Source organism: Notechis scutatus, chromosome 2 (assembly GCF_049901735.1).
Source record: "Notechis scutatus isolate UNSWTSFEM ecotype Mainland chromosome 2, rNotScu1.2, whole genome shotgun sequence".
NCBI lineage: Eukaryota > Metazoa > Chordata > Lepidosauria > Squamata > Elapidae > Notechis > Notechis scutatus.
This window is the reverse complement of record NC_142010.1, coordinates 70,410,832-70,437,148: the sequence shown is the minus strand read 5'-3', so window position 1 is coordinate 70,437,148 and position 26,317 is coordinate 70,410,832. Positions and strand designations below refer to the sequence as shown.

General features: G+C 41.2%; 1 protein-coding gene across 6 annotated transcripts in view; it reads left to right on the top strand.

Moving 5' to 3' along the window:
* Positions 1-18,624, top strand: part of ZNF346 (zinc finger protein 346) — a 29,212-nt gene extending 10,588 nt beyond the window's left edge. For 4 of the 6 annotated variants that reach the window (XM_026673404.2, XM_087955081.1, XM_026673406.2 and 1 more), the window contains exon 7: positions 1,983-3,004. In XM_026673404.2, the coding sequence (XP_026529189.1) occupies positions 1,983-2,088 (106 nt within the window). In that variant the 3' untranslated portion in view covers positions 2,089-3,004. Of the gene's footprint in view, positions 1-1,982; positions 3,005-9,051; positions 9,123-18,602 lie in introns of those variants that run through there. The other 2 variants (XM_087955083.1, XM_087955082.1) reach the window with 2 other exon arrangements.
* Positions 18,625-26,317: the final 7,693 nt, after the last annotated feature.

The window sequence follows — 26,317 nt, the reverse complement described above, 5'->3', positions numbered from 1 at the left end:
AGCAAATTATGAAGCAGTAAAAAAAAAAACATTCTTAATGGACAGGTTACATTTGCCTCGTTATTCTTTCGGATTTCAATATTTTCTGGTTTAAATTGTTTTTTTCACTGTGCTGATAGAGTGATTTTTCTTTTAAAAATCGGGAGGGGTGTGTGTGTTATGTTTGCTGATTTATGTATCTGCAAGTTGCCAAAATATGTACAAGGGGCAATAAGCACAGTGAGGGCATACCAGTACGTTCAGCATTAAGCAGATACTTCTTTATTCTCTGAATTGAATTTCTGTTGTCACACTATCCTTCGTGCCTGCCCCAAATTTGCTCCCAATGCTCTGGAACAAATTTAAGCACAAGAATGGGGATACTAATATTCTAGCCATTTGACGGAGTAGAGATAGTGTAGTCCTCGCTCAACAATCCTGAGACTGGCAACTCCGCCAAGTGAAAGGGGAAGAAGTCATGGGACTAGGACTGTGCTTTCTGGTTCGAAGGAGATAAGATTACCTAGGTTCACATCTTTGGCTTTTGCTTGCCTTCTAGCCATTCCTCTCTGCCTTTGGAATGCTCGAGTGTTGCTTACTGTCTTACTACATTTACTATAGCTGGCCAATCATGCACATTCTCACACACCCTGCCCATGTGGCTATCCCAAGTCCCATTGCATTCACATCGCACCTGCTACTTGAGCAGCCTTCCCAAGCTTCACATTTGCACTGTCTTGCTGGGCAATTGTACACCTTTCCCATCCACTAGCAGCCACCCCCAAGCCCTGTTGCACTTGCACCCTTTGGTCCCCACCATTCATGAAACCTTATGCAGCCCCTCTGAGCCTCATACTCCCCAGCCACCCATGAACCCTTCACTCCCTCTCCCACCGGGCAGCAGCCATTTATTTGCCTGCTAGCCTGCTTATGAACTGCTTGGGACTTGCAGCTTCCTGCTGGATTCTCCACTTTGGTTGTTGGAAGCCAGCAGAAAATTTTGAAGAGGTGTTCACAACAATAGCAACAGGGACTGCAGGAATTGCTGTTGCTGAGCAATGAGTCACATGATGTCACCCTGCATTGCTTAGTGCCTGAATTTTTGGTCCCAATTGCCACTGTAAGTCAAGGACTTATCTATAAAGTAGAGAAACTGCTATTGCTAAAGACTCAGGCATGTGTGGTAGAAGCACACTGCACAAATCTGTACATAATAAATATCTTCAGTTTCCCTGAGTGAGTCCGTTTTTAATCATCTGAAGCAAGTTGTCTCAGAACAAATCAATTGAATAGTTTTGATGTTCTAATTGTATCAGCCAATGGGAGAGTTATTTGGTCAGAAAAGTTTTTTGGAATACTTCGTATAGAACCAAACAAATAATATTAATTATTAAGTTCTTATGTCAAAAAAAAGTTTTAGGACGGAGTAAGTACGCAAAGGTTGTTCATCCTGCCATAGAAAATGCTGCTCAGGAGAAATATCCTATTGCTTTTTCTGATTATCTCTTTTTGAAGGATTACCCAAATTATTAATTTACTGAGTTAATTCCATAATATATTGCACACCACAGTTGGTTTCAGGTAAACTGATTAAAACAACTTCTTTCACAATATAATGTATTTCATAAACTAAGTGATTGCTAAGTGCTGGTAATGCACCAATCAGCCTGCCGGCTGATTATCAAGCTGTTATATGCAAAGTTAAAGTTTCTGATTATAGCTTTAGTTGTGTTGAAGAGCCTTTCTGTCAAAAGTTCACAATATTTCTTCTCGGGTATATATCTATGCTCATTTTATCACCAAGTCCCACTTACAATATATAGAACGATTTTTTAACATGAAAGTGCATGTGCTCTTTTGAAGTGGCTCCTTCTGGAATCTTGTGAGATTTTTCAAGATCCTTTTGTTCTTGATTTAAGCACAGCTTCCAGGAGGCAGATATAATACATTTTATAGATTGAGAGATTGAGCTAATATTGTTCCTTCCCTGTCTCATTCCCCAGCATACCAGGAGGCATTCCCGTAACAGCACGATACCAGAAACAACTGTACACACGAGAGGAAACCGCCGGCCCTGATGGCCCTAGCTGTTTCAGCCAGGACCTCTAGAGCACACTGCTGTGCTGTCTCTCTGGATTGCTCGTGGCTCAAAAGTGAACCCTTTTGCTGGCCTGCTACGATATTACAGTTTCACTGACTAAAAGAAATCCTCCTGGTCTGCACTGTACAGGTTTAGCTGATTGAGAACCAACTATTGGCTAAAGGATTTAGAAGGGACATCATTACTACTTGGCATTTGCTCAGTCCTTTAGAGTAGTTTTCATTGTGTAATCTCTTACTGTAATAGCAGTTGGGGGTGGGTGGGATGTGGGGTTCTCTCGGGACCCATCAAGGCGCTTGGCATTTGCTGAGATTCCATCTTGAGCCCATCCTTCCCTTCTGCCTAGAAGCAGAAAGGAGTCCTGCAACACAGGAACAGCCAGAGGAGATAGACCTTAAGAAGAAAGCTCTTTAATTCATGATAACACAAGGCTTGTTATCTATGAGACATGGAATGGGTGTAATGGACAGACTGACTATCCTTGCTTAGAATTGGGGTGTTACATTGTTGTATTCATCTTGCCCCTGCTGGAATGAATAGGGTTTGTGTGCAGTTTCTTAAGTCATCCATTTTGCCATTCATAACTACCTTGTATTTCAGCAGATGTTGGCTTTGGAGCAACTGGTGGTCTGTTTGGTAAAGTTTTTTTCTGTTAGTAGTACGCATAATCAACTTCAGAAACACAAGAAGGAGGGGGCTCTGGTGCAAATAGTGGTGCCTCCCTAAAACTTCACTCTTTCAGTTCCTGGCATTTATTTTTCTGGAAACTGTAATGTGTTTGAACCTATGTGTACACCAAGTTTTTTATGTTAAAATGTTAATAAGAAATCATTTGATGTGGCGATGGAGGCTCTTAATTTTTTGTTCGTTAAGGCATTCTAACAGACAGAAATAAATTGAGAGAACCCAGAAGCTGCATTTTGACTACCGAGTGGAAGTGGTGTTTGTAGGTGAACCTTCCCTGAGGCTTATTTTATTCTTGGTAATGTCTCTCTTATTTCTTACCTTTGTAACCGTCCTGAAGCTTAGATATTAGGTGATGTGTTTTAGAGGCATCTGTTCTCTAAGACTTCTATTGTCTTTCCCCTGATAAATTTCTAGAATGTAGGAGGGAATTCTACTTAAGTTGATTTGGTTGCATGTTTTCTTTAGAAAAGAAAGAAATTAATCCATTCTGCTAATATTAGATTAATTCCTTCCCTGTGCATGTAAAAATGGAGAACTGCCAATATCCACGTTAGATGTACCCCACCTTTAAAAAACACCTTTCCTATTTAAAACCAGCTAACAAATGCTCTGCTTCAAATGAAGCAGCATTTCATAAGACTTAACTGTCACTTTAAGAGGTCCTTTGCTCAGTAGCTTGTTTAATCTACAATCTTCCTAATGAACAGGAAGACCGTTTTTACTTTCTATTTCTATTTTTTTTAAAAAAAATTAAATTTAATTAAATTTAAATTTAAATTACTTTCTAGGTAATTGATTTCTAGGTCCTGCATAGTCTTTCCTATTATCACTTAATCTTCTTAAATGAAGCGAGTTGGCAGGAAATGGGTATGAAAATTGGGGTATACTACTATTTTATATAGTGGCAGATCATGTGAATTTGCATCCCTTTCTGATTGAGTGAGATTGCCTGGCATTTTTACCTTTTTGGGTAGCCTCTATTTCCACCTGCGTTATTTATGAGATTGAAATACATGAATATTGCTACCTTATATATGTTCACTGGCATATATCTGTGTTAATGTGTGTGTGTGCGCACATTCCGTTTTAGTCCATTGATTTTTTTAAAAACAATTAAAAGAATTTTATCTTTGTGTTTCTACTTTTCCAGCTGAACTATTATGGTAAGGTTCAAAATAGACCAGAAGGACCTTTTTCCCTATAATGATTTATTTCCATTGATTATCATTCCTGGCAAACCCCTTCTGCTGTTTTCTTTGGGCATAAATTATTCTCCACCACTTTTGCCCAATTCAAGCAATTATTTTTAAAACTGTTTACATTCATGACTTTGTATTGACTTAATGGGGTTAATTGTTCTGAGGTTGCATCTCATTTCCAGTAAATTCTGAAGTGAGCCTCCCTTCTTTCCCTCAAAATATAGTTTATCTTTACAAGAAAAAAGGAGTGATAGGATTTAAATAATATTGTGTGTAAATCTATGATAAATATATACACGGAGACACTTTCTCATGACAGTTTTCCTGTGAATTACATTAACTTTAATTTGTTTCTTGGCATTTAAGTTCTCTGTTTTGGCATTCTCATTCTCCAGCATCTTGTGCACTATTTGGGATTTGGTCTGTGATATGCCTAGTGAGCTTTCACAGTCTACATTGTAAAGTTTTGGAGAGTATGGTTGCCTGTATGAACTTTTGACTTTAGAACTTTATTTCTATTATATATTGAATTATTTTGCAGTTGCTAAGTTGATAATTTTGGCAAATGCAAGGGTGAACAAGTAGTCTGTTACTTCAATAAAGTGATTAATATTTTGGTCCAGACTAAGTACAAATGGGACAAGGTAAATTTGTGAGGTACAATTAACCTTTTGCCTATTTTCTCTTTTTTAAATAGCCAGGCATCCTCTTTCTTATTTTAGAGATTAAAGAATTGGTTTTTTATTCATAGCAAGTGTATGTGTTGCTTGTATAATATTTGTACTTTGGAAAAATTATTCCCATCAAAAGCTGGGTTTCAAAATCACAATTCTGTACATACATCAAATATTGCAATATGTGAATCTATATCATAAATTTAAAATACTTAGGAAAAGTGTTGGGACAGAGGCTTGTGACAGGTTTCATTCTTATATTTAAACCAAAAATCTTAACAATTCATATAGCCGTAAATACCATCTTCTACCATTTTTTATATAGTACTAGGCATATATAGACTTATTTACTGCTCTGAACAATGTGTATATAGTGTTATGGTAAGCGCAGATAACTGTTTTATTAATTCATTTGAATGAACACTTCTGAAAAAGTGGGGATGAGATGAAATAAAGATATAGATGGGTATTAATTTGGAAATATCTGATGCTTAAACTGTATTTTATTGTGTAAGTTTAACAATGTAGAATATCATTGCTTGCCAAACTTATGAAAATTAATTTCATCCTGTCAAATAGCACCTTACCTATAATAATCTAGATGATAAAAGCAGTGGGTAAAATTAATTTAGAAAAGTGAAACATTCCTTAATAATCTGTTATTGCAGAATTAATTTTTAAAATTATTGTTTTTCTGAAGACACTCGCCTTCCACTCAGAAGGTTGAGAAGTTCAATCCTAGGCAGTGACAGATGTTTCTCTATCATGGCGCAAAGAAAAAAAGTAAAAAATTGCTGCGAGCTCCATGTAGGCGTCAGGAAGGGCATCCAGCTGGTAAACACTCAGTTCCATTCAATTGCCCCGACTCCATCCCAAAGCAAGGGTTTACAGGGTTGTAAAAAGAAAAATGTTTTTCTTAATTATTGCGTCGCAGAATCAGAATCATGAAAGTTTGTAAATAGCTGGTCACGCTTATAGTGGATGTTGAACGTGAAAGAATGATCCATACCAGGGGTTGCCAACCTTTTGGACCTCAAGGACCACCAAACTCATAATTTTAAATCCCGCAGACCAGAGACCCTGGGAAAATCCCCAAAAAAGTCTGCACGAAAATTCCCCACCCCGTTTTTTTTCCCCTTCCGATCGATCATTCTTTATTTGGGATTGCAGGATACCGTCTCCTGTTCCGTTCTCAGGGGGAGAGAGAGACTTTTGGCTTCATGCAAGGAAAGCAGCAGAAGTCTTTCTTTCTCTCCCCCAAACTCTGCCAGAAATGAGTCTTTGCTGGAGCAGCCTCTTGGAGCAGGATGCCTTGCAGGGTACCGAAGACTCATTTCTGGTGGAGTTTGAGGGAAAAAAAGAAAGACTTTTGCTGCTTTCCTTACGTGCAGCCAAAAGAAGAAGAAAGAAGCAGAAAAAAGCAGCCCAATGGCCAGACGAGGTGCGTGGGGCACATGGGGCAAGTTCCCCCCTTTCCCCTCCTCCCCTCACTACCTCGTGTTGTTTGCAATGCAAGTGAAACAAGCCTTGTGTTCCCACGGGCCATGTGGGTGGCGCAGCCTTGTGTTCCCGCACAGCCTGGATTAATTGCTTTGGGGGTGACATTTCTCTGTGGACCATCAAAATTTTCTCACAGACCACCAGTGGTCCCCGGCCCGCTGGTTGGCAACCACTGATCCATACAGTCTATCTGCACTTTGCAACTAGACAAATGGGCCCGCCATCTGATGAAAATCTTCTTTATAAGCATCGTTAAAATTGGAGCCATTTTTTTATCACAGTAATTATTAGATCCATATATTAGGAAAGAACAAGTCATTTATTTTACTAGTTTTATAAAAGCTGGTCTAGTTCAGTTATGGCTGCCAACAATTCATAAGATTGGTGGCGGACATGATAGATCATCCTGGTTTTTGTGAATTACTCTCATCTTAGGAACGTTTCCTAAATATAGTTACTGAATTTTTGAAATTCAACTGGGTTTCCAAAATCCAGCACTGCAATTTGCCAAGCCTGAATGTCTCAGTGGGCTAATCCTCCTTGTTGGTAAAGTGCTTTAAAAGTTAATCCAGCAGCCTCCAATCTTTGGGCATCAGGGACCAGTTCCCTGGAGAGAGGTTTTTCCATGGACCAGAGGGGGGCGTGGTTTCACATGCTGCCTGCATCCCGTGGATGGGGCTTCATTTGTTTGTGCGACCCGATTTCTGGCATACCATGGACTGGTGCTGGTCCATATACCGGGAGTTGGGGACCCTAAATTAACCCACTTCAAGGTTTAAAAATAAGTAGAAGCAGCACATCAGGACGTTTGCCTGATCAGTGAAGAGCTTTTTTTTTTTCAAAACAAAGCTGCAAATATAGAGAGGAGACAGGTAGTTCTCATCCGACGACCCCAATTGAGCCCGAAATTTGTGATGCTAAGTAAGAAATTTGTTAAGTGAGTTCTCCCCCTTTTTACGACTTTTCTTGCCACATTTTACTAAGTAAATCCTTGCCATTGTTAAATTAGTAACACGGTTTTAATTGAATCTGGCTCCTCCGTTGACTTTGCTTGTCAGAAGGTGACAGCGTGTGATCCCAGGATGCTGCCACTGTCATAAATGTGAGCCAATGGTCAAGCGTCTGAATTTTGACCACATAACAAATGGGGATGCTGCAACGGTCGTAAGTGTGAAAAACTTTTTTTCAGCACCGTTGTAAACTTCGAACAGTCACTCAATTTTTGTCATAAATTGAGGAATACCTGTCCAGGGAGTCTTCCGCTTACAACCACAACTCTGAGTGGAATTTTCATTGTTGAGCAAGGTGGTTGTAAAGTGAGTTATACCCGATTTTATAACCTTTTCTGCCACAGCTATTAAGCAAATCACTGCAGATATTAAAGGAATCCCCTGGTTGCTGATGCAAATCTGGCTCCCCCCCCCACCCACCCAATTGACTTTGCTTGTCAAAAGACAGCTGGGAAGATCCTCAGTGGCAATCCCCATCCTGGGCTTCTCCAACAGTTGCATCCATCAGGTCTCCCCCCCCACACACACACTCCTCCTCATGGCAACTCAAGAGGAAGCCAGGAATGCTTTACTGGTTATGTTGTGCCAAGCATCCAAATTTTGATCACATGACCCTGGGGACTGCCATAAGTGCCAGGACCTGGTCGTAAGTTTTTTTTTTCTTTTTCAGTGCCATTGTAACTTAAAATGGTTACTAAACAAATGGTTATAAGTTGAGGTCTGTACTCAGCAACCACCACAAAAGGTAGTCCTCAACTCATGACCGCAACAGAATGTCCATCCCTAAGTCATGTGACTCGGCATTCAATTGTATCTTTTTGGCTGTGGTCATTAAGCAAATCACACAAGTTGACAAGTAAATCCAGGTTTCCCCCATTGACTTTGCTTCTTGGAAACCCCCTGGGTAGGTCACAAAGGGTGTTCTCATGTGATCCTGGAACACGGAAGGTTTGCAAATGCATACTTGGTTGCTGAACACCCAAATTTTAATCATGTGACTGCATTGACACTGAAACCGGGTCAAAGTGCAAAGATAGGTATAAGTCTCTCTTCAGCACCAACTTGTAACTGAACAGTCATTAAACAATCGGTTATCAGTTGAGGATTATCTATATGAAATAGCTTGGTTTCTCTCGGTTTATTTGTGATAACTGCAAAAAGCGAGAGGAACAAATTCTGCTACTATCACTGTCTAAAGTAAACCCTGCCACTTTCCCCAATAAATTGTTGTAAAATGAGAAACTGAATGAAATGGTCCCACTCCCCAGTTTGTGGTTGCAAATGAAAAGAATTTCAAGAAGCTTTGGCAGAAAGGTGGAGATTCAAATTGCTTAAAACAGATTATAGATCTGCTGAGATCTTACAATGTGTGGCCACATGGGGGAGATGGAGAACCATTGTTATGAATTGTTTAAAGTTGGAATACAAAATCCAGTCGGGGCCTGCCCTCGTTTGTTTCAAATGATTTCAGTAAACTCATTTAGTGCTACAGTGCTAATTTCCTAATCTGATGTGAACATTTGTTCTTAATTGAAGCGCTGCCTTGCTGCCAACTCAATAAAAGGGAGTTGTACATTTTGCAGTTACCTTTCTTACTGCCAAGTTGAACAGTGAATAGCAAAAGGAAAATGCAATGTAGTAGTAGAAAATTATATATGAGCATTTGTATACTCTTGAAATCCAACCTTCAACTTTGATTCTAGAAATGTCTGGTTTAACCCAACATTTCATGGTGCATTAGGTTGGGCAAGAGTATCTTAGCTTTTTACTAATTTTTGCACATAACTTAGCTCTTTTTCATAACGAAACTCATAGCTAAATATGAATCCTGGGAGCCTCCAATTATACTGTGTGTGTTTGTATGTTTGTTTGCAGGTGATTGCCATTTTTTTATTTTGCAGGTATGTGAGATAGTGTTTCATCTGGAACAATAAATGGCAGTGAAAAGATATTAAAGATGAAAGAAACAATACAGATTTGGTGTGTGGCTCAGTTCACTTGTCCTTGATCCCAAATAAGTTACTTCTGTGGATACTGCTCAGTTGATAACTGTACCAAGTTTTGCCTCGACCTTGGTATAATTTTTCAAGGGTGATAGTGTCTTGGTAAATGAGGCCTTAGGCCCATCCAATCTAACTTTCATGTGTTATGGGAACCTCACAAACCTGGAAAAGATGATGCTGACTCTCTTTTAGTATTGATTCCCAATGACCAGTAAATACAGCATACTGCCTCTGATGAAATGGTAGATGACTTGCTTCCTCCTAAGGAGAGCAGAGGGCTAATGTAAAAATTCCTTATAAGGCTGGTAGGACATAAAGCTAGAAATGGGAGACACATATGAGGGGAGAGGGGCAGGGAGAGGGAAAGGAGACAGGCAATATTAAAACGGGAAGACAAATGGCCCTAATAAATAAATTCAACTCTGAGTAACTTAAGCACAGAATTTTCTATCTCTAAAAGGCAACTTGCACTCCATATTTTCAATTCATACAATTTTTGTTCAATAAGGTTTTAATTCTTTTTGAGTTGAGCAAATGAGAGCATAAGACACACTATGTATGCCCTAGGGTATGTGCCACAGGAAAAGCGCTTGTATATCAAATAAAAGTACTTTATTTTGGGTGGTAGCCTAGTGTTTTTAAGTACTATTTATCCACCTGAGGTACTGAAATGAAATTGTGCTACTTCTTACCAAATAAACATGGTTTTACCATATTGCTTCTGATTCAGGAGGTAATATAATAAGTACTCGTGCATATTAGGAGCAATGATTATCTAAACTAGAGCTGTCAAATTCCCTGCCCATGGGCCAGATGCTTCACATGCTGGCCATGCCCACACCCAGTTCAGCGAAGGAGGGAAAAGTCCCAATATGTCACATGACGCCACCATGACGATGTAAGTTTGACACCCCTGATCTAAACCATACCCTTTTAAAATTATCCAAGCTGGGTAACCATAATTGCTTACTGTAGAAAGCATAGAAGTGCTTCAATCAGTTTTAAAGTTCCTTACATTTTATTTTGAAATGGATTACCTCAAATTCTTAACACCGCATGTATGAGAAATATCCATCGTATTTATGCCAATATGATTTAATATATAGTATCTCCTCTTACTTGCTATCCAAGCAAAACAGGCTTTGTTGCTATAGGCTTTTCTGATAGAGGAGCTATTCCACCTCATTTTAGTTGCCATTTTTTGCGACTTTCTATATGCTTTTCTTACAGGAAAGTAAGAAAAACGGCAAAAATAGAGATTTACAAGCATTTTACTTATTTGTTTATCAAATTTATATGTCACTTATTTCACTATCAAGCAACACTGGGTGGCTTACAGTGTCATAAAATGATGTTGCATAAGATCAAATTAAAAAATAAGGTAACATCGGATCAGTGCTGCATATTACACTCATATGAATGCACTTTAGAATATTCCATTTATCAAGGTAATATACAGTCATGAAGAATAACTAAATATAAATCGTAAGTCAAAGAATTATAAAGGTTTTTGTCTAAATTATTATCAAATAAAATTTAGTTCTGAAAACCTTATGTTACAAGAAATCCAAGCTTCCAATGCAGTAAGAAACCCATATGTGAAATTATAATCTACGAATGTTACCAACTTCGGTTAAATTCTGTATCAGATAGTTTTTTCAAATAAAAAGTTATTTTTGACATTGATGCACACTCCCTATTTTAAAGTGCACTGACCAGAACTGTATACAACACTCCCAAATGTGGTTTCTATAAAAACTGCATTACATTTGTTAGATTTATGTTCTATTCCCTTCTTAATGATATCAGGCATGGAATCTGCCTTTATTCAGTAGCTGCACACCAAGTTGACATTTTTATTGAGATAACTACCATAACTCCAGATGCCTTTCCTAATCATTCACTGCCAGCTCAGATAAAAAGATGGGAATTCGTTTGTGTTTTGTGCCAATGTGCATCATTTCATTCCTCTTTACGCTGAACTGTATCTACTTACTTGTTTACTTAGCAATATTTAATTGAATCCATACAATTCCTGGATAATGTGTAATGTTTCAAAATACAATTTAAAAATCAAGTAACTATGATGGTCACTTGAACAGAACTTAAGGCCAAAAACTTGCTAAATCCAGCCTGTGGAGCCAGCCTGGAAATAGCAAAGGACCAGCCTGCGGTGCCTCTGGACGCCAAAATGGGGCATGGGGGGGGGCCTCACATGCTCCCCAGCACTCCATTTTCAGCCTGAACAGCCTCCTGCAGCATTCTGATGGCCAAAATGGGACACCCGGTTTTGGCCAGCAGAGTGCTGCAGGAAATGTCCGTCCCATCTCTCCCACCCCCACCCCATCCCTCGGAGAACTACAATGCTGATCTGGCCCTCAAAGAAATCCAGTTTGACACCCTGTTCCCGATTGACAAGGTAAATCCCTCAGCAATCTTGCAACTATATTTTGCATTAGGTTGTAGCTTCTGGGTGATTGCCAAAGCCAACCTCCACATGTGTGCTGCAGTAATTTTAACAGATTATCAGATTAGGAGCAATTTGTCATGTCATTCTGGTTGAGGTAAGGTAGTAACTGGCACATCAGCTGATGTCAGGCAAAGGGTTCTCTATCCACAGCTGCCATCTCTGATTCATGAACCACCAAGAGTCTACAGCAGGGGTGTCAAACTCACGTCGTCACGGCAGCATCATGTAACATATCAGGAGTCCGTCGTCCGTCCCCCCCACTTTGCTATACCAGGCATGGGCATGGCCAGCACTTGAAGCATCTGGCCTACAGGCTGGGAATCTTTGATAGCCCTGCATCTCCCAGGTTACAAATCAATTCTTTGCAGAGGATTGTAACCCAGGATTATTATACAGGGACCAATATTCTTGGATTGCCCAAATGTTTACTGAGAAGCAGCATCTCTGTCCATCAGATTCAACAGGCTCAAAAAAATCCTAAGTTACCACATGAGACACTGCCTCACTCATCACTTTTAGACTGTCCAACTGGCATCTAGAACAGAGTGAATATGAGATACATTTTCTGCTAAGAAATCCACCCATTCATTTGGCATTCCTGAAGGACCTTTGTCTCACCCATCTTTCCCTAAAGTTGCCTAGGTTACTCTAAACAGGGCTGCCAGCCACAAAACTGCAGATGCAGCAAATATGAATTTATACTTACCTGCTTTGATTGTTACTGTGTAGTCTCAAAACTGAGCTCTTTGTTGTGCTTGATTGCAACCAAAGCTATTTCCTAGTTTGGATATACCTTCTTAGAGCTCTTTTTAATTTTGGAGCTCCAAGCTCTTGTTAGAAATCTCTTTTTGATAATATCAAATTTGTTTATAATATCATAAACAAATTTGTTTATGATATTATAAACAAATTTGGCCACTTCACTGCTGTAAAGACTGTTTCTGTATAAGCTAAAAAGCATTGGTTTGTATGCTTTTTCTGCTATGTACACCTTGCCACTGTGAAAATTGTCTACTTGCATATTTCTATTCTGTTTCCTATTTTTAGCCAATCACCAATCCATTAAAAATTCTTCCTCTTATCCCATAACACCTGCATTTGTTCAGGGACCTTTGCTAAGAGACTTTGTTAAAACTATTTGTAAATCTAAGTATACAGCATCTATTGAGTCATCAGCCTTGTCTACATACTTGTTGATGTATCCCCTGATAAGGTCTCAAAGGCAAGTCTTATGTTTGCAGAAATCAAAGCAATTCCTTTCCATCAAGACTCATGGTTCTGTTTGTTTATTTTTGATTGATTGATTATGTGCCATCAAATTAGCGTTGAATTCTGGTGGCCACATAATTTTCTCTGTAGATTTATTTACTTTAATAATACCTTCATCAATTTTTCTCAGAACAGATATTGAGTTGTTTTATAGTTTTTTTGTATTACTCAATTCCTTTTAAAAAATTGGGGTCACATATTTAAATTTTAGAAAACTATTTGGTGGGCACTTTCTCACCCAAGGATTATTTATTTTCAGTGTGTTAATTTGGTGTTTATTTAAATATTTTATTACTTCTATTTATCTCAAACTGCTCAGTCTTCATTCCAAAAAGCCATCTTAGGCATGCCTATTTGTCCTTCACCCTTGATGACAGATATAAAGACTGAATTCTCTTTCCTTGCTGTTTTCCTATTATCCTTTAGCATACATTTAACCTCCCTTCCATCTCTCCTAATTAGCCAATAGCCTTCTTGTCAGTTTCCTATTCCAAGTATATTTCAATTCTGGATGTTCTTTCTCTTAGTTTCTTCATGCTGTTCAAATTCTTCCTGCATTTGTTATTTTACCAGTTCGTTTCTTATGGTTCATCTCATTCAGCCATTAATTCTTATTTATTGGATGTATATCCTACTTTCAACAGAAGCTCAAGAACTCTTTGCTTTAATGCGTTGCTAAGCTGTTCATTGGTCCCTTGGATTTTGCCAATACCTTACCTAAGCTTAGTATATTTACTAACAGATTCCATTGTTAGCATTTTAAACAAACTCCAAGGATTGTGGAGAGAAATTACTTTTTTTAATCTTCCTTTCAACGTAATGTTTACCAATTTTCTAATTTTTAGAATTTTTTGGGGGGGGGGGGGGAGGAATTGTGTGACATTCCTGGATTTCTTTAGAGGCATCTCTTTACGTCCACTGCTTATAGCAGTATTAGTTTCCAATCTATTCTATAAAATTTAGGTCTTGAGCTTCTAGATTCTACTTAACACTATGTCCTACGTTGCATTTATCCTTTTTAGCTCCCTGACTGGCTATTCCAGGGCACAAGAACTTAGATCACTAACCGTTAGCTTCAGAGCATATTTTTTTTCCATTTTGTAGTAGGAAGTCAGAATTTGCCCATTATTATTCTTTCACTTTTGTGTGTTGATGCTGCAAATCTCTGATTAGAGAGCCACAATAAGTTGACAATCAATTGGTGAGCAAAACTCTCTTGCAAGCAGTGTTTATTTGGGTAAGCAAAAAGCAAAAAAGCCATCCATACAGTTTCTTGGCAATATTCTTAGAAGTGCTTTGCCAGCTCCTTTGTCCAGGATGTGGAGGAGGGGGGTTGCCACCCAGCTGGCATTTTTGCATAAGAGACAACTAGAACCTGGGTCTTTTTGTTCCTAATTCAGTGCATTAACCACTATGCCAAACTTGTTCTTGGGAGGTGCTTTCTAGGACTTAAATCTAGGACTTAAGTCTAATTATATAAAGAAACAAACAGAACCCCAAGAATTACCTTTGGATTGCTATCTACTTAAATAATTCATGAATTATCTGGAGGGAGGTGATATATTGAAAGACCAAATTTATAGATGACATCAAGTGCCAGGACAATGAAAATTCCAATTAGCTGCCAATAGCATCCAAAAGTGATAATCATAATGATAATAGTGTGGAGTTAATTGAAAGTGTCAATGCTATTCAGTGAAAAAGGAACATTTGATATAAATCCTGTTAGGTAGATCAGACCAAGAAATCAATTCCACTTGGGAAGCCTAAAAGCACTTTTATCAAGATTGGCTATAATAAGGGAATCATGCAAGTTTGATAATGTTGCAATACCTCCAACTGAATTAGGAAGGTGTTAGAGCCAAATAATATATACTGTATCTCTGTTACGGACTTAAAATAAGCTTTAACCTTCTGCTTACATATCTCAGCCAAAGTAATGTTCCTACTCTCAATGTAAAAATATTATTTAATGTAGAAACCAATGTAGAAAAAGATAAAAATACTTCCTTACCAGCCATCAACACCTGGATGAGCAGAGAGTAACACCTAGGCCAACAACCAAGAAGTAAACAATACCCTAATCAAGGAATTGCCAACTCAGACAAACAAGCTAATGGTAAACAACACCCTAATCAAGAAATCACTAAAACCATTCCCATCAACATTGGCAAGGCAAGCCATTAGTGTACAAAATGAGAATAAACAACATTCCCTTTTGCACTGTTAAACTAATTTGGTAATGAAGCATCTGCAAGAAAACAATCAAGCTCTGAACGGACCAAGGACCCCACAGTTCAATCCTGAGCTACAAATATTCTATCAGAAACCTTTCAGAAGTTGGGTTAAAATAAAACTGCTAACCATATTTGGGTCTAGAAAGAGCAATTAAGTCAAATACACCCAGTCTATAAACAAAGCTGTTGCTGTTGGGCCAATTCTCCTTTCCCTGAATCTATTAACAGATAACCAGCATTTCCAAACATGTCTTGCTTCCTCAGGTCTGCAAGTTCTACTCTACCTGTGCCAATAATAAAAGCCACCAGACCGCCACCTCCTCCAAGCAGATTGAGCCCAACCTATTAAATCAAGTAGGAAGGAGCTGCTTTTGGTCCCACATTTCTGAGATATTAAGGGAGCCAAAGTGAGGAGGACTTTGCTTCTCCATGAGCTCTGCTAATGCTACAAACTGACTCCCAATTGAAATCAGATTGGGTCCCTCCTTAATAGGTTTTAGGAAGTTATTCAAAATGGCTTTTTTTTTACAGAAACCTTCAGGAACATCAGCTGTGCCTTTTTTTTGTCTCCTACTTCAGTTTTGTTTTTTTTGTGATTTGGATAGCTTGTTTTAATTCTGTTGCTGTTTTTACTGTGATAGTGTAACCAACAGAAGTCACAAGATTATGGCTGGATTAAATCGAATAAGGAAGAATAAAATGATACACAGTAGTATCTGCCAAATTTCTTGGCTCTTAACAGAATATTTATAGTGCACACTTATAATAGAACACAGGTGCCTATATGAAGCTTTGCATGAGACTGTGGCAGTTGGCATTAATTTACATGGTTGCTCTGAACTTGCTTTTACTCCACCTGCATACATTTCCTGTTTTTGTTTATGCCAGGCATGCAGGATAACTTTCAGCTGTGTTTCAATGCTTTTGCATCCACATCCTGAACTTCCCTGACAAAATTCCATCCTCTAAAAAAACCAGAGCCTATGAAAAGAGCAGGGAATCAATATTCTAGCCTCAAAACGGAAAGTGAGCAGGCTGAGCTCCCTGAATTGATCAAACTGCAGCTGCTGCATCTGGAGTAAAGTGAAACCAGGCCTTGGAGGTACTGTTTATGCCAAGGTTTTGCTGAGGTGGCCTGGGATGCGCATACTCCCACCCTTAAGCAACAAGCCACCAGAGGCCCAGCTAGGCAATTTAACTGTGAAAACTCAGTGGGATTATAAAAGATGATCTCAGTTTAATATTTTAGTAAGAAACTGCCATAGATCTATAGATTATATATTATCAGGAAAGTGGTACTTTGTGAGGATACCTCTGCGGAATCTGCAGCACGACCCTATTTAGTAACCAAAGGGCCCCCAAAGACCAGCTTTCACTTGTCTAGAGTGGAATTGACCTACAGTATTTGGTGTCCAAGGTGCTGTCGCTCATTGGGAATGTTCCAGCTATTGATCCTCCATGCTTCTGAACACATACTAATGCTTTTCTTTGACAAACATAACTAAGCGTAGGGCAAAGTTGCACAAAGTCCAGGGACATCGTTCCGCAGTTTACTAGAAAATGGCAGCCAAGATAAATATGCTCAGCCTTCTTCTGCAAGGTGTCCTCCAGATATGGCAGAAGTGCAACAAACACCCCAGTTAGGAAATGTTGACATACAGTACTTTGCCATGTTGAGAATGCTACAGGAAATCAACTCCTCAAACTCTTTAGTTCTGGCTCCCCAACCCATTGCTTGTCTACGATCCACAATCCCCGTTTGTTTCCTTGATGTCCTGGCCTTTATTTACATTTAGCTAGAAACAACTGATGTTGCATGGCTTCCATCTCCTTCTCCTCCCGCTCACCTCCAGTGATTTGTTAGATTTTTGTCCCCGTTACAGCATCCCTCCCCACTCCTGTACACAAATCTGCTGTCCTGGTTTTGGAAGTCTCTGCACCCTTCCCTCCTCTTCCTCCACTCTGGAGCCTTCTGGGGTGCAAGGCCCTCCCCCCCTTCTCCTAAACGCCAGGGCGGCCTGACCTCTTCTCAAAGGCAGATCAGACAGTTCCTGCTCCTGTCCGTGACTGGAATAGGCTGGCTGGATTAAACATTCCTTCTGCTGGGCAGGGAGGGGGAGGAGGGGGAGGGCTGGAGTTGATGCATTGGGAACAGAGGCGGGGGGGGCTGACCAGTGAAACACGGCTTTTCTTGGCAGGAATGGAGCAAGCACTTAATTTCTGCCTATTGCTTGGTGGGAGAGGGAAGGAGGATTAGCATAATCACCTACAGTGTTTCCCTGGAGAGCCCGGATTGCGCAGGCATGTGGAAAAAGGAGCTGAAGAGGAGCCACTGGCTACTGGTCACTGGGGCTGGCTCAATCCATTAGAAGTGGTTAAGGTCAGGGCACTTTCCCAGCTGCTAACTGTCCCAAAAGCTGCTTTGCAGGGGGGAAAGGACTGTGGCTACTTTGTCCCCACCTGGGCACCCCGGACGTGTTGGGTTAACGTTCACCTCATCCTTGGCCAGCACATACCGGAAAGACAAATCAGCATCGTAAAGTTTGCACAAGGGACCTGTATGAATTGAGAAACAAATTTCAGGAATGAAAAAACATGTTGGATATTGGATATCAAAACATGTTGGATATTGAGAAAGAACCTAGCTTAAACAACAAGAGTAAAAGGTTGAAATGCCCTGTCTGTTGCAAACAGAGGTACAAGGATACACATTACCATATTCGCATTGTGGTAATAACCTGTCTCTTCCCATTATAATCCTCAAAATTCAGGATCAGGGATCAAAACTGTGAGAAACTTAGGCCCATTTGAGTGTAGGAAACGAACACACACATCCACCTTTTACTGTTTCATGCCTCCTGTGGTTTGCCAAGGAACCAACCAGAGCTTCATTTTGCCTCCAGGCACTCTCAGTGGAAAATTGCCGATGTGATCCAAACACTGCTAAAAAAGCAACATATGGATATATAATTCCCTTGCCATGCTTCATTGCTTTTTCCCTCCTTGCGTTCTCCTTACAGGTGGTGTGCACAGGTAAAAGATGTGGAATTGCCCAGAGGAACAATTTTTCTTCTCATAAGTGCTTCATTTATATTTAATCACTTGCGATTGCTTTACATGTTCAGTTTTGTATGTTGTATAAAAATTACTTTCAATGGCCAGGATGTTTTTGAGGACAAAACTGCAGATTGCCCAAAGAAGCCATTATTAAAACAACTTTGTCAGAAAGACGTCTTTTGTGGTGTCTGTGACTTCATTCTGAAAATGCTGGTATACAAGTCTTCAAGTGCCAGTTAAATATTTATGTTAAAAATGGAGCTGTAAAATAGCATTAATAAAATGAGACTTAAACAGAGAGAAAATAGTAATAAGGAAGGTATAAAAGCTATTCTTTGTCACTATTTAAAAAGTTAGAAGAGGGACCTTGACCTGCCCCAGTAGATTGATTGTGCTGTTATCTGATATTTCCATAGGGTTTGAAAAGAAACAGGAGGATGGGCAAAGCCCAATATAACTGTTGCAATCTAAACAACTACTGGTTGAAGTCTGACGTTCTACACCTCATGTGGAAGCCATCCCCGGTTTTTATGTAGACAGTAAACAAAATTTGTCTTACAGAGAAGACAAGGTACCAGTACTTTTCTTGGCGTAAGGCAGTGGTGGAACATTCATCTCATGTTAAGATGTCAATGTCACACAGTAAACGATGACAAAAACTTTTGAAAATGGAGTTGCAAAGGCAAGTTGCTGTACCAGAAGCTAAATGTAGATTAGCATTTCTCCACAATGTTCCTGAAACCCTATATATTCGGATACCGCCAAATATTGCAATGGTTGCAGAGCTAAGAAAATGCATCTAATCTAATCAAAAATGAATCCTTGTGCTTTATCTCCGATTCCTTCCTGAGGGATGTGGGTGTGGGTGTATGTGTACCCATGCAGCATCTTAGCTATTCCTAGCACTGCACTCTTCTGAACAGAGAGCTCTGACATTTTTCCTGGGATATATTGGAGCAAACTTAAAAGTCACAGACCAAGTGTTCCTTCCAACAATGGGACTCTTTGGCCTTTACTTTCCACATCCTCTTCAGTTCCTCCTTCAGATCCTGATACTTCTCCAGCTACTCAAGATTCCTTCTCCCTGATGTTGCTGTCACCACTGCTGTCTTCTGCTCCTTGTCTACTACTGTAACTCTGGTTGATTGACCAGCACCTACCTGCTTGTCTGTCTGAATCTCGAAGTCCACAGGATCATATCCCTGTTATTCTCCACAAACTTTTATGGAGTCTACTATCTTGACTTGGAAAGGTCTAGCCCATACATAAATGTTTTTGTATACAAATGCCAGCTACTGGATTGTGTGGTTCAGTGTATACTGTTCCTACCTGGATCTCACATCCCACCACCCCATCATAGAGCCAGTTTGGTCCAGTGGTTAAGGCATCAGTCTAGAAACCAAAAGACTCTTTTAATTTTACCTTAGGCCTGAAAACTGCCTGGGTGACTTTGGCCAGTCACTCTCTCTCTCAGCCCAGCTCACCTCAGAGGTTGTTGTGGGAAAACAGAAGAAGGAATATTTTGTATGTTCACCGTCCTGAGTTATTTAAAAATATTCCAGACCCTGAGTCCTGTATAGTGTGGTAGATCTCTTCCTCCTCTGCTTAGTGCCTATTCTTGTGCTGCTATAATAAATGCCTCAGTGCTGTCTTTCAGTCTTAGCTTGCTCTTTCCAGCCATTAGCAGAATTTCCCAATGTTTGCTACCTCAGCTATCTTTCAACGGGATACTCCCATGCAGTGTCTTATCTTGTCATGGCATTTCCTCTGCCTGGTCTTCCTCCCATTTCTGCTGCTGCTTCAGGAATTCTCTCAGCAGCTCATCTTTGGGTGTCATCTTACTGATGTACCTATAGATGCTCTAGGTTTGATCCAGGACAGTGCCTTTGACATTCACCAGACTGCCCATTTTCTTTCTGGCTGGTGTATAATCTCTGAGAGTTGGACTTGAGGTGGAAACCTCTGTACATCATGAGAAGCTTCTGAGTCTTCACAGTGGAAGCTTCCGTGTCCTCCTTTGGTCAGGTCACTCTACTGGCAGGATATCTGATGGCTGGCAAGTCATACATATTGGCGGCATGGATCTTATTCTTCCCATTGAGCTGGTTCTATAGGACCTGTCTTATCCTTTGATGGTACTTGGATGTTGCAGTCTTCCTGGCCTCCTTATCGTGATTTCCATGTGATTATGGGATACCAAGGTACTTGTAACTGGTTTGTATGTCTGCCATGTGGCCCACTGATAGTTCCACCCATCAGTGTTAATTATTTTTCGTCTCTTGATTACTATATGGCCACACTTCTTCAGTCTGAATGATATCCCAATGACCACACTACAGGTCCATGTCAGTTGGATTAGCAAGTCAATGTATGTCATATATATCGAGGTGGCTGGAGGTAGGGTTAGAGTTCCACTCTTGAACTTGTACCCATATTCAGTTCTTTTGATTATCTGGCTGATGGGTTTCAAGCCTATACAGAACAATAGTTGGGGATAGTACATCATCTTGGTATCTTCCACACTTGATCGCTACTTGTGTGAGCTGTCTTGAGTTGACTTCTAGTGTTGTCTTCTGCAATCCCATTGAGTTCTTGAGGAAGGTCCTTAGCATCTTGTTGACTTTGTATGGCAGCAGACATTTAGATCTGTGTGTGTGGCATTGAATCTATGCTGTCCTATAATTAATCCAGGCTGTCTAGATCTTGAGTCCCGGGCAATTGCACTATGAGCAACTGGTGTTTGGTGTTGTTCCCAGTGCATTTTTGAGCTGTGCTCATATACTGGCTCATAGGGTCCCGTAGCCTGGCTGCTATGATGCCTGATACGACTTTCCATGTTGTGGGAAGGTAGGCTATTGGGCAGCAGTTGGACAGTGATGTTCCCTTGCGAGAGTCTTTTATGATCAGCACTGTCCTGCCTTTTATGATCAGCCTGAGTGGGGATCTGCTGCTAGTAGATGGTTCATCTGTGCTGCTAGGCATTCATGTACTATTATTAGTTTCTTCAGCCACGTGGTGTGGATCATTTTTGAGCCAGGTACTATCCAGCTCTTCATGTTTTTGACCTGCCGTTGGAGGTCTGCTACTGTGATGGTGACTGGTTCCTGTTCTGGGAGATTGCTGTGATCTGCTCTCAGGTCCTAAAGCCACTTTGTACTGGTATTATATGTCGTGTGGTTAGACTGCTCATATATTCCCGGGGAGACCTAACTTAAATACTCATTCACCCATGAAGCTCATAGGATGATCACGACCAAGTACCTGGTGCTCAACCAAACCAGCCTCACAGATTGTTATGAGGACACAACTGGAGAATGAGAATATGACATGGGGCCTGAGCTCCTGGAATAAACATGGAATAAAAAAAATCTAACCAATCAATAGAATACATGAAAATCCCATTTTATTAGCATGGTAGCCTAATACTGAAAAAGAAAGCAAGCCTGGGATGTGTGGAATTGGTAGTTTCCTTAAGAAAAACACTTCCACAGACAGGATGAACTCTGGAACTGAGGGGAGCATGAATATATGAGTTCAACAGCAAAGAAGAAGAATATGAAAATTAGTGACTATGACATCTAGGCAGATCATCTGATACTCTCAACTCAACATCACTCCCAATCAATAGTAAAGGATTACGAAATTGCAGTGCAAAATTTTTGACAAGTCCCAGGTTTCCCTCTGCATCTTGTTTCTGTAAGGAGAAGAGCAACTCCAGCAGAGAAAAGATGATGATGATGATGATGCCACTGACGTCATCAAGGTCTTGGGTTGCGTGGCATGAGATGCTGCAATCACCGAAGCTCCCAAAATGCACTCATTCAGCTATGTCTACCTCATCCACACACCTGATATTTAAAGCTGTTTTTGCGTACTAATGGCCCACATTGCCTACCCCCTTGATTTGGGCTTGGATAGTCACGAATGTAATTTTAATCCCGACGGGATCCATTTAGAGCGAATTACCTCAAGTAAAGAGGCTCACTCTGTAGTAACATGCATTTTGCATCAAGTGGCCAGCTCAATTTGCAGAATGATAGATTAGCCATTCAGAAATACTGCTTTGGAAAGCCTTGGGCCATCAGCCCTGCTCTGCTACTCAATGCCTCTCATCCAGTGAGGAGCACCCAAAGAGGACCTGGGACCCCTGGGAGCACTCATTTACTTGCTTATACTACAAAAATGGGGGGGGGAGAGAATTCTCCTGTTCTCCCACACACACACACACACACACACAACCCGGTAACCTTAGTGCTAAATTGAGTTGCAAAGCATGTTGGTCCCATCTCCGGTGAGAGCGACGGGTGAACAATGGGGGCTTTTCAGCTTGACATCTCAATGAGCAGGAGATGGAGAGAGAGGGAGAGAGAGAGAGAGACCCTCCACCCCTTCAGTTCTCCGCACACCCAGCTTTGTTTGGGGAGCAGACAGCAGCCTCCAGCCTCAGGAGCCTTTCAGGATCTAGGGGCAGCCATTCGTCATGGCCTACAACCCCCTCCCCACTCCCTCAGCTGGTCGTCTGGGCAGAGAATTCACACACTTGTCAGTCCTGGATCGAGAGAGACCCTTTGTGCCTAATGGGGCCTGGACCCTGGAGATGGGTGAGATGGGTCAGAAGGTTGGGGGGGGGGAGAGAGAGTGAGAGAGAAAGAAAAAGGAGAGTTGCAGAGGGAACAAAAGTGTTAGGGTAGATCCTAATATACTCCAGGAAGTGTCCTGGAATAAGAGGCTTCTGGAAAATGGCCCTGACTATTATCAGCTAAAGGGAGAATGATTTCTGGTGACAAAGTGCCAAGATTATCTCTGGGGCCTATGCATGAAATGTTTGGTCTTAACTGACAAGATTGTTCAGAAAAGCAACTTTCACCGCAACCCAATTCTATTCATCTTTACTCAAGTTTACTCTAGGCAAGACTCCTAAACACAGCATACAGCCTGGAGGGGAGAATAGCAAATGTCCACCGCTATCCCTGTCTTTTGGATGAGCTTGTAGAACCGAACGAAATCAGACGGTTTAACACGCCCAATTCTTCTCCTTGCAGATTTTGCCATCCTAGTTAGGCTCCCGGCACTGAGCTCAATTGCTTCCAGGGGGGGTAAGTCTCAGGTCAGCATTTCACTGCCCATCCAGACAACAGGGATACTTATGAACACGGGAAAGCGTGAAGCAAATGTCAAGAAAGCAAACCGCACGTTGATTTGATTTGTAAAGCAATAGAACCTTCGCTGTCCCTTCAGAATTGTAAATCCAGGCGCACAAAAACACAGAATAGCGCCTGCCAATGAATTCCCGGCAGACAGCAAAGGCTCTGGTCTCTGTTCCCTTTCAAGAATCCCATCCTCAGAAGCAGAAAACCGCCAATCCCTGAGATCTAAAAGAAAATGGCCACACCCCAAGTTTAGGCAACCTCACGAAGCTCGTCTGGGGGCTCGGCAATTTACTGACAGCCGCAGCTGTTCCTGTATAGAGGGTGACGATCTCTCCCACTACACCATCCCCTCTTGGCAGACAAAGCCAGGCCTGGAGAGAGGCGGGGACTGCAGACAGGACCGAGTGCCAAAAACACTCCTGTCCCTTGTGGCTTCCTCGTCGCCAGCATTAAATTGTGCCCAGATGTATGAGCAGGGGAGGGCGCCTGGTGGTGATTAGGGCCTTTAATTATAGGCACCCGTATAGCCTAAGCTGGGTCCTGCCTGGATCATGAGAAGCTGGGCCCGTGAGGGGGATCTACCAGGAGGACCAGGCCATCCCAGGAGGAAAAGAGGAAGCCCCTCTCTTCTGAACCAGAGCCAGGAGGAGACAGAGGCCCTCAGACTGGTAGCTCAGAAGGAACAGGCTCTGGAGGAAAGAGAGGATAAACTCCTTATCTTTAACAGATTACAGATCCAGCACTTTCATCCCAGCTCTAGAACAGAGGTCTCCGAACTTGGCAACTTTAAGATTGGTGGACTTCAACTGGACCCCCTGCTCTAGAAAGAGGGATTAAGCACAATCAGTCTCTTCAGGGGATTCTGTCCCAGGGCTAGGCAACCTGACACACTTCAGATGTTTGCACGCACGATTCCCCAAATTCCTAGCCATTGGGGGCATGTGATTTATACCCCAAAATGTTCTAGGGCAGGGGGTCTTCAAACTTGACAGCTTGAAGACTTGTGGACTTCAACTCCCAGAATTCCTCCTCCAGTCACGTGAGCTCAGGAATTCTGGGAGTTGAAGTCCACAAGCCTTAAACTTGCCAAGTTTGAAGGCCCTTGTTCTAGGGGGTGCTAGATTTGCCTATGCTTATCCTTCATTTTGCCCCATTCCTTTTTTCAGGCTGCAGACTTTTTTTTTCTACAGGATCTAGAGCAACCTAGTTAATCCACTGGGTGAAGGTCTTGATCAAGATGCAAAGCCAATTTCTCCAGGGAAGAAAGGACAGCCCTCCTTCCGGCGGGGGTCTTCTGAATCTGAAAATGTCCTCTCTGTTGGCAAGACATCTCTGCGTTAAATAACAAAATAATATTGCTGACTTGCCAAAGCTGCATGAAACCAGATCAGCTCATGTATCCAGTTTGGCTTTGGTGTGACTCTTGAGTTGAATGTAGCCAAACCAGAAATGAAGTAGCCATCGCACAATGAGCTTGTGCTCTAATAAATGTGCTAGCTGGAAAAGCAACACACAACTCTTTGTTGCTTTTACACAGGAAAAATGATTCATTCACAAGTATTAATGGGAACAGGCAGGTCAGTTTGGATTATTCAATCCCTAAAGCCTGCATTGTTCATAAAACTTAATTATATAGAGAAATACAGTCCCCATGTTTTAACTCCAAAGTGATTCAATTGACTGAAATTATGGGACCGCACCCCATAATCCTGTGCTACTTTATCATTGCAATTCCCCCCAATCCACTTCCCAAGAGCAGTCCCTTCTAAGGACGAGCCTCAACTACTGTAGAGAGATGTCATTGCAATTCTTCCTCTCCCTTCCCTGAGCTGCAGAGAAGAATCTAGGAAGAAAGAAAAGCACACCTGTTCCAGCAGTGGGATCCTACCTGTTCCACTACCGGTTCGGAGATCGCGCTCATGTGCGTGTGCACTTATTGCACGCATGCAGCTTTCCCCACACCAGCCGAGACCTGCAACACCAATCAGCCTGGAGGAGAAAGAAAAGCGCAGAGGCGGGTGGGAGGGCCGATCCTGCACTTTTCTTTCTCCTCTAGGCTGATGAGGCTTTTTCCCGTCCTCTCAGCTGATCGAGGGCGGCTTTACTACCGGTAGCATACCGCCACTGACCTGTTCGGATAACATTGCTTACAAGGGATACTGCAAAGGCAGAACTGAGGAGTCCTTGGTTCTCTCTGAGCTTGCTTGCTTTCTTGCAGATGTTTCATTACCAAAACTAGGTAACATCATCCCTGCTAAAGTAAAAGCAAAATATCTGCCTTCATTTGAGAATGTTGCGAGCAGAGCACATACTGGCTGCCTTCTCATAACACTGTCCCAAAGGTGTTTTTTCAAGAGGCAACTGCCCTTTCTTTGTTTTGACTTGAAGATGTTTCTCTCCTCAACCAAGAAGCTTCATGAGAAGCTTCTTGGATGAGAAATGAACTGTCTTCAAGTCAAAAACAAAGAAAGTTGAGTCTTGAAAAAAGCACCTTTGGGATAACTGTGGCTTGGATGACTGAGAATCTCCATAGACACTCTGATAACGTTCTTACCCAAGGTTAACTTCAGCAAAGCTTTTGACAACATCTGCAATGGATTCTAGTAGAGAAGACAGCAATATGTGGGCTGGTCTGCTTGACAGATACACTGGTTACACAATCGTATCCCATGAGTGCATGCCAGTGGCTCTGTGTCAAGCAGGAAGGAAGATTTGAGTGGTGTACCACAGGGTGAACAGTGCTGTTCAACATATTTATAAATGCCTTGGATGAAACATGATTTTAAATTTTATAGCAGAGATGTGGGAGCAAAGCAAATAGTTTGGAAGATCTTGACAAACTCGAACAACCAGCAAGATGAATTGCGGAAGGAATACATTCAAAGACCCCTATTTGGGCAAGAAACATCCAAGCATTTGTACAGAACTGGGGGGAGAGGGAGGGAATGGCCAATAAAGAGCAGTAAAACTTGGGGAAAGAA